The sequence below is a fragment of the Accipiter gentilis genome, chromosome 2 (assembly GCF_929443795.1).
Source record: "Accipiter gentilis chromosome 2, bAccGen1.1, whole genome shotgun sequence".
Taxonomy (NCBI): domain Eukaryota; kingdom Metazoa; phylum Chordata; class Aves; order Accipitriformes; family Accipitridae; genus Astur; species Astur gentilis.
Window position 1 is genome coordinate 2,488,219 of NC_064881.1, and position 11,368 is coordinate 2,499,586.

The window sequence follows — 11,368 nt, forward strand, 5'->3', positions numbered from 1 at the left end:
GTTGTTAGACTGCCAGAAAACATCCTACTTCACTTAGTTTTTAATCCTGGGATATTTTATTTTCTCCAGAAATAAATAGCATCAAGTTTAGGAGGTTTCTTCCAGCCAAATATTATCCCAAATGAAAAGAACATTCATATTTCCAACCTGATGTGAACCAGTCAGGCCTAAAACTCTAATCACAAATATAAATCCTTTGCTCCAAATAAACTAAGGCTGGATTAGAGCCAAGATTACATGTCAGTAACCTTAACCTTCCTCATTTCAACCAGGCCTAAATGACTCCATCTTAGGAATTTATCTCTGGAAGAGTTGAAATTATGTAGATTGACGGGGGGGGGGGGGGGGGGGAATTGACAAGGCATTTGCTCATCCATGATGAGAATAAAAAATTATTTTGTTTATTGCTGTCACAATATTGCCGTTTCTTATCATGGGTATTGTTCTCTTTCTTGTTAATAGCCAGCTAGTTAGCAACTACTACTTCCAGTCTTTCCCACAGTTGGCCTATTGCTCACTATCTATCGTTTTGTCTCTTTTTGACAACCCATTATTGACAGAGCAGCAAACAGGGTCCTTGCAGGAGAAAGAGTCCAGTAGTTTAAGAGCAGAGAGATGGGGATGGAAAGAAAAGGGAGCGTAGCAGAGTAAAAGAACGGGAGCATCAACACACAGGACCACGTGCATTGACGGCACGGAATGTGTCTTGCAGGGACTGGCACCTCAGCTGGTCACCTGGGGCATGGTGTCACTGTCCAGTTCACAGGATGAGGTGCATCAGATTATTTTCTTCTGTATTTCGTGGAGGTTAAGGAAAGAGCAATGGTATGTAGCACCTGAGAAGCAGACATACTTTTACAAGCACTGCTTGAAGTAGCTGCTAGCCCATTTTTCACAGTGCTGAATATCCAGTGTTGCTGGCCTGAGATAAGTTAAACAAGGACCTCACATGGGCTTTTTGGTTTTGTTTTCTGTCCATATCCCCACTTCACATGCTTACATTGTTTCAGGCCCTCCTGGTCCAAGGGGACCTAAAGGTGACAGAGGCCCTCCAGGTCCTCTTGGCCCCGCTGGCCTAAAAGGACAAAAAGGAGAGAAAGGAGAGCCTGGACCACCGGGACCTGCAGGTGAGAAGGGACCACCGGGGCCAACTGGGCCACCAGGAGAAAAAGGAGGGAAAGGTTCAAGAGGATCACCTGGCTCCAAAGGTCAGAGAGGTTCTCCTGGCAAGACAGGTCTGCCTGGACCAAGCGGAGACCCGGGGCCACCAGGTCCACAAGGCAAAGATGGTCCACCTGGGCCACAAGGCCCACCAGGATTTCAAGGCCTGCAAGGAACTGTGGGAGAGCCAGGGGTACCAGGACCTCGAGGACTTCCTGGGCTACCTGGAGTCCCTGGGCTGCCTGGTCCAAAGGGCCCACCTGGCCCACCAGGGCCGCCAGGTCCAGGGGTGCCGATGGCACTACAAAGTGAACCGACATCAGTGCCCGAGGCTAATGGTAAGCTATCAACATACCCCATACATCTTTGAATGAGATACAAATATATGTAGTGGAGGGTGATCACCACTTAGTTACTGGTTCACATAACCTCTGCTACCTTAGACTAAATCTCTGGGATTTATCACAAAGAGCTCTTTTAAGTGAAGCCATACCTGTTGGTCTTCCTTCTGATGACCTGAAACTGATTGAAGTTAATTTTTACAGCTAAAGAAAAGGCATCAGTAGTATGAGTAATAATCCCCTTGATCACACGGTTTAGCCTTGATTTCACAGAGTCAGTATCCTAATAAGTAAATTCCTTAAACTGTATGTAAGTGCTTTAGGTGGCAACATGCTGTAGATGGGTATGGGATCCTCCACTTACTGGCCCTGTGCAGAAATTTACCGCTGGCCTGTTGAGTTAACAGTAACTGGCTTAACACAAAAAATTCACATCACAGGTTGTTCTCCTCACTGGAAGAACTACACAGAAAAGTGCTACTACTTTTCAATTGAAAGAGAAATTTTTGAAGAGGCAAAGTTATTCTGTGAAGAGAAGGCATCACGCTTGGTAATCATAAACAACAAAGAGGAGCAGGTAATTACCTTCTCTTTCTGTTTTTCAAGGAGAGAATTTGAGGTTATTTAACATGTGGAAGCCACAAGGCAAGTGCGAAGCTAAGAGCATCATGAATTCATGTAATGAAGTAGACACAGTGATTGACTCCAGTTAGCATTTTGCCCACCCTCTGCCTGCTCAGCAACTTCTCCATGTGCAGAAGGGCAGTGTGAGCAGAGCTGGTGCTGACCCTGAAGGTGGTGGGCACAGAGCAGCCAGAAAGGCTGGCGAGAATTCTAGGAGTTTTGAACCTTTAAAGATGGAGTCCATTGTGCCTTGCATATTATCCAAAATGTATTTTTTGCAGTGGTGAATATAAATTAATTTTAAATTGTCTGATTTAATACATGCAGCCTAAGACTACTGTGATACCCAAAATATTTTTAATCTAACTATAAATCTAGTTATACTTTTACTACTGTTCAACACAATTATTTGGTGGCCACATAGCAGTGGGGATATCAAGATACAACTGCTTCTTCTTTAGGGTTTTTTTCAATTTGTATCTATAAGATGTTGGCTGTGACTTTACGTCAACCTAATTTTCATGCCTAGCTCTCTCTACTTCACATGCAAACACTGCGATGGATTCTAGTGTGGGCAAGGAGTCGCAAGGCCAACTCCTGAAACATATCTTCAGCTTAGAAAAATTTCTTTGACCCTTCCTATTCTGATAACAAAGATGCTCATGAAACCAGAGTAGCTTACTGGCTCCGAAGACAGTTGTGTTTGTTTGTTATAGACTAAGACCTTTCTTCCACAGCAATGGATAAAAAGGCAGATTTTGGGGAAAGGCAGCTTCTGGATTGGACTAACGGATTCAGAGAAGGAAAATGAATGGAGATGGCTGGATGGATCCTTACCAGTTTACACGTACGTAAAAAAAAACAATGGTGTTTGTTTTCTGCAGATGCTACCACTCTTGCTGACACTTCTAAAAGCAGCATCTAGAAATTATCCAATGGATCCAGAGGGTTGTAGCTGCCAATGAAATAATTTGTTACTGAGGGTGCTGTTGAACTGTTTTTTTCTCTCTCTTCTCCATGCACAAGGCTTTCTTTCCTTGCCAGGAAGAAAACTGAATGTTGAATGAAAGAATCACATAACTACACAGCGCAGTGTTTCTTGCCAAAACATTTCCTCCTGACTTTTATTACAAAGTTGAGATGGAAAGCACAGACAGTTTTGCTGTCTTGGTTTGAATTTTCCATATTTGCATTACAACTGGCTATAAATAGAGTGCTCGTTCTGATAAAAAATGACCAGCCTTTAGATAAAGCCCAAACCCAAGTGGAAAGCGTTAAATGTAAGGAAAATGTATGAAATGAGGGTGTTTACGCTTTGGCCAGCTGAGAACTGAATTGGCAGCTCTCCAGGAATCCTAGAGCTACACCTAATTTGTCCTAAATGGAACAGATGTCAACCACCCAATTTTTTAATACTGAGGAGTGGACTAAAGAGTTTATAGAGCTGAACATGCTGTGCTCCAGGAAAACAGGCTATAGTCAGTCAGATGTTACGAAATGATTAGCTGTGATCTCATTGGTGTTCATTTTGATGAGAAACATGGAAAAAGTCAGATGCATTTCAAATGAGCTGTAATATTTTTCTCTTTTTCTCCCTCCCTGTTTTCATCTTTCTTTCTCTTTATAGCAGCACTGCGACTGATTTCCACTTCAGCTGCTGCTTTCAATAGATTTCCACTACACCGTGATTTTAGGTGCCCTGTTGTAACCTCAGAGCAATCAGTTACTGATTTTTCAAAATATTTCATCACTTCAGGAAAGCTGTGTGTCCTCCCAGGTGCCTGGTCAGACTCTCTGTGTCAGGCAGCATGTTTTTTAGCCGGGCATGGACCGTATCAGCCAGCAATCACAAGCTCTCTTCAACAACCTGTTTCTTCAGGAAAATAGAGCTTTTAAGTCCTGAGGTTGGAAGCGTTTCTTACTTGTTAAACAAAAACAGGGTGAGGAAACACTTGCTGCAAGCTTTTTACATGCTAAGTTTCACCATTGAAGCTAAAGGTCTCAAAAGATAAGTGTATATATGCTTTGTACATTCCCTATAAGTCCAAAAATTGACTTCCCATCCAAGCATGGGTCCATAAAACACATAAATCTTTGCTTTTCCTCCCAAAGGTCTGCCTCTGTGCAGTCAGAGCGTGATGGCAGGGTGCTGCCATCTTGGAAGCACCTGTGAGCCTGCCAGCTCTTCTCAGTCCCATCTGCCGGCAGGAATGCAGTGCACAGGGTTTGCAGGCTTGGAGCAATGCACATGGAGCATGGAGCACTCCCACTGTATGTGCATGTATATTCAGAAACAAAAATAAAGTTCATCGGTCTAATTTTAGGTCTCTGAGTTTTGGCAGCCTAAGGCTGAATAGATTCCCTTCTCTGTAATACATCTGTTTTCCATTTTCAGCAAGAGTCATGTATTGTTTGTTTCAGTGTGTATTTCCTGTTCAGAACAGATCTCATGATGTTTTTGTTAATTTCTTGCGGTGAAAAACTGTCATGTGTGCTGTATTGTGCAATCATATCTTTTGCTTTTCTGTTGAAAGAAACTGGAAAATCGGGCAACCTGATAACTGGAGCCACGGGCATGAGCCAGGGGAAGATTGCGCAGGGTTGATCTATGCTGGGCTCTGGAATGACTTCTACTGTGAAGATGTTAACAATTTCATTTGTGAAAAAGACATGGACAAAGGTAAGCAAGGTGCTTGGTTTGTTTATTTCACCCTACCCATAGTCAATTTTCCACAGCTAGAAGGCAGAAGAAGATCCAGGCTAGATGTTATGGCAGTGCATTGTTGAGGAAGAGAGGGAATCACACATGGAGCACTTCTACTCAGATCCAGCCCAACATGCACTTTTGTAATACTCTGTGTGATGCAGATGCTGGATTTATTGCACTTAGAAAGAGCAGCCTCCAAGCTGGCTGTAGCCATGGCGTGCTTTGCATCTTGACCATCTCCTACATGCCTAAAATTTCAGGCGTGATTTGGCATGTGCTGCAGACCCTAGCCACACTGGAAGCTGTTTTTATAGACTCAATGGCCACACAAGGGGGAAAGCTGATCTCAGGATAGCTCAGGGACAAGCCTTCAAAAACCAAAAAGACTCTGTTTTGAGAGTTTGTGCAACACGAGGCACTTGGTGACTGCTAAGGAGGTCTTAAAATTCCCAGCACTGCCAGGAGATGTCCTATAGGGCTGAGAGGCTGGGTCCACAGGCCATGAGGAACTCATCTGTTGCAGTTGGAGTGAAGGACTCATAAACTGCCAGTGTGACCCAGCGGTCACCCAGGTGATTGCCACAGGGCATCTCTTTCTGGTTAAACAGGCATTTCTGCAATGGCAGAGGGTAGGTGGTTCTCATGGCTGCTTAGAGCCCGGCCCTATCATCACAGAGTTAGGTGTTATTTGTGTTCTTGGTGGGGCTCTGCCTAAAACATTATCTCCTCCATACAACATGTTTAAACATTGCTTTGCCAAGTGTGCCTGGGTGCTCCAGTTGCAAACCTATAGGCTGAATTTCAGTGAAGGCAGATGGAAATGTCAGCTAGAGTCAAAATTACATCCCATCCACAGAAATGCACCCATAAAAGAAAACAAAACAAAGTGCTGAACAAGCTTTGTGTATGTATAACTCTGGATGTCCAGAGCGAAGAACCATGTGTAAGTAACAATGTAATTTGCCCTCGTTTTCCTACATAGGTTTGTTATTTTAGGAAAACTTCATGGTTTACAAATATTTATCCTCCAGGACTTCCGGGGTCTGAATGAGTCCACTTAAATTTTTTGCATACTTTCATCTCTAAGTTTTCTTTTTGGAAATGCATTTAATCTTCACAGGCTTTTTACGTGATGTTTTTTTTCTCTTTGTTTTTCTTTTTTCTCTCATCCTATAGGGCAAATATTTGGAGTGTAATAGGCTGTGACTTTACAGATACCTACATATTATGGAAATTTACTTAAAGACAAAGAAAATCCTGGGAGAGAGCAACATTGCCAACCAAAATTGGGGGGAAAAAAAAAAACAAACAAAAAACCCAACAACAACAACAAAAAAAAACCAAAAACCACAAAAGCAAGCACTGAAAACTGGTTTAAGTGCATAAAGGAATTCAGCATCAACTCTTCTCCAGCAACCTGCAATTATTTGAGGCCTTTCAACCCACAGCATCAGGAAATACTGTTGGACTAATTCTGTTATCGATTTTCTTCCCAACCAGTAACCACATACATAAGCAACTTGTGTCTTCTGAGAAAAGACATTCTGTCAATCTGAGTAAGACTGTTGGTCACTCATATAGAAAAACATATAAAGCAACTGTGTAAACAGTATGTTTCATTTGCTAAAATCCCAAATGTAGGAAAATTATACAGATACACAAATATATAGATTTTATATAAATATATATATATAGTCCAACTCTTATCAATAATATGGAATATACTTTTAAGAGCTTTTAAACTTTGTATTTTTGTACAAAATATTTGCTTTTTACAATTGTTCTCTTTTTTACTGACTTTTTTTACAAATATAGTGCACAGGGGCCAAAGAAAACAATAATGGTACTAATAATTCATTAAGGTTTGCTGTCAGGCCTAGCTCAGCTATAGAGAAATATTTTTCCAGTTAGAAATATTTGTACTTTCCCAGATGATTTGTTCTGGTTAAATAACTCTAAAGCAGATTTTAGATAGAGTTTTCCTTATTATATGCAGTCTAGTCTGCGTGTGTAACAAATTAAGTTGACTAAGGACTAGATACTGATTGTAGCTCTGATCACAGCCAGTGTTCCATTGGGGTACTATGCAAAGACTATGTTAATAAAAGTGTTTCCTTCCTTCCTGCCTGCCTACCTGCCTGCCTTCCTTCTTGCCTGCCTGCCTTTTCTGCCTTCTTTCCTGTCTGCCTGGCTTCCAGCCTGCCTACCCTCCTTCTTTCCATCCTGCCTGCTTTCCTGCCTTCCTGCCCGCCATCCTGCCTTCCTGCCTTCCTTCTACTCATGAGAAAATGGCACAGAAGTAAATCACCAACTTCTAAAAATGATTTTGAAATGTTTGCATTTCTTCTCCTTTCTTGTGAGGAACTCTACCCCAGTACGTGCTACCCATATTGCAAGTGAAGCCCAGATGGAGGATTTTATGAAAACAGAAACAAAGGAGCTGCACACACTGAAATATGTTTCTTTTTAAGACAGATTTCAAAATTTGGTAAGAAAAACATGCCATACTCAGAAAAGTCTAATCAACTTGCACTTTTCCAAAGTGCTTTGTAAATCGATCTCTCTGTTTTCTTGGACCTGTTCTTCTCTCCCAAACAAACTAGAAAATAAAATATGCTGCAAAACAGAAAGCAGTGTGGCTAATGAGATGATATCATCACCCAGCCAGTTTCCTGTGAGGTCCCATGAGCCGTTGTCTAGGTAGCAGTGCTGCTTATCAAGAATTTTAAAAAATTAGCAATGATTTAAAGTTCATTAGCAGAAACCCTGGTTTTGGTTCCCAGTTCTTACACTCTTTGCACGGCCACACGCTATACCACGAAGGAAGTTGTTTTGGCTTCTTGGGAAGGAGAGTTGTTTTTCCATTGCCTCCTGACCTGACGTTTACCTTGGCTGAATGCAGATAAGTTTGTTGAAATACTCCAGCTCTGCTGGAAAGAGACAAGATTTTGTACTTCAGATTTTCAAATATTGCTTCTAAGACCAACCAATTAAAGACTGCTGCTTTCCTCCATCTCACACTCCCTCCAGCGTTCATTTGGGGGTGGGGGGTTGGGGGGGTGATGTCTTTTTAATTTTAGCTATAATTTTCCTAAAGAAAATACACAAAATGTTACATTTGGGAATCTGTCCTGTGGTACCTATTAGATATGAGACAGGAACAACATGAGAATTGCATATGTTTAATAAAAAGTGAAAGGTCTGTGTATTACAGCTGCAGAAACCCTGTGTCACCATCTTGGAGGCAGGGCTTTTCTTCAGACAGTCTGGATCTCCTGAGACTTTTCTTTTGGCTTTTTCATCAGGTTTTGAATACAAGATGATTCTGCCATACACCCTGTCATACACCCAACCTAGGAGTTGTGTGTAGATACACGCTGTAGCGTTTACATATATATTTACACAGTGTCTGTGGAGATAATGTTAAACTGCTATTTTTGGATAACATGGTACAAAACTATTACTTTGCATGCCCAGAAAGCCTCACAAACCCTGGTGAGCGGAGCTTTGCAGAGCCACACTGAATTGGAAGCACTGTTAGCTTTGGTTTAGCTTACGTAGGTTAAATAAGCCCATTCTGAGCATCTGCCACATTAAATCATGTTCCTCCTGCTTTTTACTGATGTGATAAGACTTCTCTTGACAAAAGAAGTTAATAAGAAACCTCTGTGTAAGCCCCAGCTGTACTGTTTCCTTGCCCCAATTTCATCCTTCTCTTTCTTCAGCAATAGCAGTGGTGGTATATATCGAGATGAGATGATCCAAGTGTCACCTAGTGTCCTCCAGTCCTTCTAAAGAGGTTTTCTGCACAGTGGTGATCAACAGCTATAGTTGCACTTACGCATGCATAAGGTTACAGAAATGGCTGTTTATCAGTGATAGCTGCTTAGTTCATTGAAAACTAGCACAGCAGCTATGCTAAACTATGGGCAGTTGGGTGGCCTTAGCACGGAAATAACCACTGAACTAGGACAGTTTAAGGATGCAACATGTTTATGAATTAAATACTTACTTCAAAGCAAATTTCAATGCTGGGTTGTACTGATCTATAATAATGCTTTAATTATCCACCTTTAACTGAGAAATGAAGCGTGCCTGGGCTCAAGCTCTCTGTTCACACATTTGAAGCAAGGAGTGTAGCTGATAGGCAAAACTGGCTGGAGAGGGATGCTGCAGTTGCATGCCTGGCATGTTCAGTCATCCTTAAAATCTGGCCTGAGCAGCCAGGTGGGCTGAGACAGACCATCCTTCTTACCCAGTATTCCTGCAGGAGGGAAACGGAGGTATCAAATAGCAACAGAGATTGAAATCACTGGGAGAACCCGGGGAGTGTTAAAACAGCTCAGGAACCTGTCAGAAAGGAGAGATTGGCAGAGATGCAAGCAGGACACCAAAAAGGGCCAAGAAATTGTCACGAAAGTCAGAGCTGCCACACGGGGTCTGGAAAACATCCCCATTACATCTGCTTTCTGTATGGTTTGAGCAATAACACAGGTTGTATGGAAAGTTTTAAGTGATAGGAAATTATTTTGTCCCAGCTCGAGTTTTGGCTTTCCTTCTTATGCACAAATACTGTAACTTGGCACACTGAATACACATTTCCATCATCCTTTTTCTTGTTTTATATCAAACTAAATGCAAGTTCATGTACCCTGGCAAGCACTACGACTGTTGCAAGAAGGCGAGGGGAAGGCAGAGAGGGTGCAAAGTCCTTGTGATTTACGTCCAGTGCTGGATTTCTTAATGTCATTTCTGACTCGTTTCATTAATTTCTTTGGAAACACCTTCAGCTGATTAGAGCTTATAAATCTCAAACTCTCATCCCCTTCGATGTGTATAAATAATACCTACAAATGTTCCAGTAAAGGAAGCACTACTAAGCAGAGACATGGAAGTGAATGTTGTTTACTGTGTACGTGCTTGTGTAACCAAGAGAGATGTGGAGATGAGAAACGTGGAGACAAAAGCATTTGTAGGTATTAAAAATCAAACTGATGAAAATTATTTCTATTAAAGCCTTCGTTCTTACTTACATCGTCCTAGTTCTAAGTGTGACTGTGACTATTTTATCCCTTCATTGCAGTTTTAGTGCATTGTTCTTGCAGCACCTAGGTGCTAAAACTTGGTTTTAAAGATTTGAGCTGAACAAGACCTTTAAGAAGTTCTTAAGAAACAAGAATTCCCTCTTGCAGTTCACTGTCCTAGCAGAAGCATGCAAAGCACCTCAGATGGGCCCTTAAGTGAAGGATGTCTTGACTCAAGTAGAGCAGAATCAGTCCCTAGATGAGCCATTATTGCATCTAGCTTAAATTGGCTGTTTATAATGCCTAATCTGATCTTGCTATTTCTCTCTCTCTCAGATGGCTGACCTCCTCTTTTAATTTTCTGTTCCTGGCAAGTAGCTCCTCTGTTTTTAGCAAGTAGCAGGAACTGGTCTCTGATCACTGGCAAGGCGAGAGGCTGGTTGGAGGGCGGCTGCTGGCTGTCAGAGGAAACCGCTCCACAGCGAGTAGGGGAAATGTGGCCGAGTTGATTCACGTGTGAGAAAACAAAACCACTTTTCCCCAGTGCAGCTTCCTCAGTTAAAAGCACAGCGGCTCATGCAGATGTAGCATCCAAAGGGAACAAAATGTCTGCAGCCCCAGCCTCCAGACTGGCTTTGCCTTTCTTCCCCCCGCTTCTGTGGGTCTGTGTGCCCCAGAGGTGTTTGCTCCTCCATGAATGCCCTGCTGCCCCCAGAGCAGGCTCTGTGCTGCCACGTGTGGGTGTCAGGGCTTACACCAGGGAAGGACTGGCAGTGGGACAGCTGCCCATGCCTGGCACTCCCACCCGCTGGGAGTAGTATCTATAGATGGGAAAGCACAGTGCCTTACGGACAAAACCCTTGTTCCTCAGAAACCAGGCCTTCCTAAAACCAGAGCCTATTTGTTCATTCACTACCTCCACCTCACTTTTTCCATGCTGTTTAGTGAAAAGAAAAAAGAAAAAAAGAAAAAATTGGCTACAAAAATTTTTGAAAGTTCTCATTTTCTTTCTTAGGGTGGAATACATTTGTTTTTTCTTTCCATCTGGCTCAGAGATGAAAAAAACATTCTTTGATTTCTTTTTCAAAATAAACTCTGTGTAACACTCCAAATTCTATGTAGAGATTTTTTTTTTTTTTTTTTATACCAGAACAATAAAAGCAACCACTAGGCAAATAGTAATCTTTTTAGAGATGATCTTGCATGCCCTGAGGATTTTCTTACCCAAAGGGCTTCCCAGAGGCATGTAAAGTATTGCCAGCCCCATTTTGTGACTGGAGGAAAAGGAGATTTTCACGAATAGGATTCATTTTGATGTCTCAGTTTTAGGGATTTTGTTTTTGTATGTTGGGGAGGTGATCTTTAGAGGTGACTTTTTCCAATGAAACCAATATTGGCACAGAGCAAATTAGTTTTCATACACCTCAGTGAAAGGAGTGGACTTTTCACCGCTAAATTAAACAGAATGGTGACTCTCCCACATCACCATGCATATGGGAGGCAGCCATTTC

General features: G+C 42.1%; 1 protein-coding gene across 1 annotated transcript in view; it reads left to right on the plus strand.

Annotated features, from left to right (window-relative positions):
• Nucleotides 1-10,980, plus strand: part of COLEC12 (collectin subfamily member 12) — a 103,014-nt gene extending 92,034 nt beyond the window's left edge. The window contains exons 6-10 of the mRNA XM_049829252.1: nt 1,011-1,499; nt 1,943-2,079; nt 2,864-2,973; nt 4,661-4,806; nt 6,010-10,980. Of these exons, the coding sequence (XP_049685209.1) occupies nt 1,011-1,499; nt 1,943-2,079; nt 2,864-2,973; nt 4,661-4,806; nt 6,010-6,029 (902 nt within the window). The 3' untranslated portion in view covers nt 6,030-10,980. The remainder of the gene's footprint in view (nt 1-1,010; nt 1,500-1,942; nt 2,080-2,863; nt 2,974-4,660; nt 4,807-6,009) is intronic.
• The last annotated feature ends 388 nt before the right edge of the window (nt 10,981-11,368 follow it).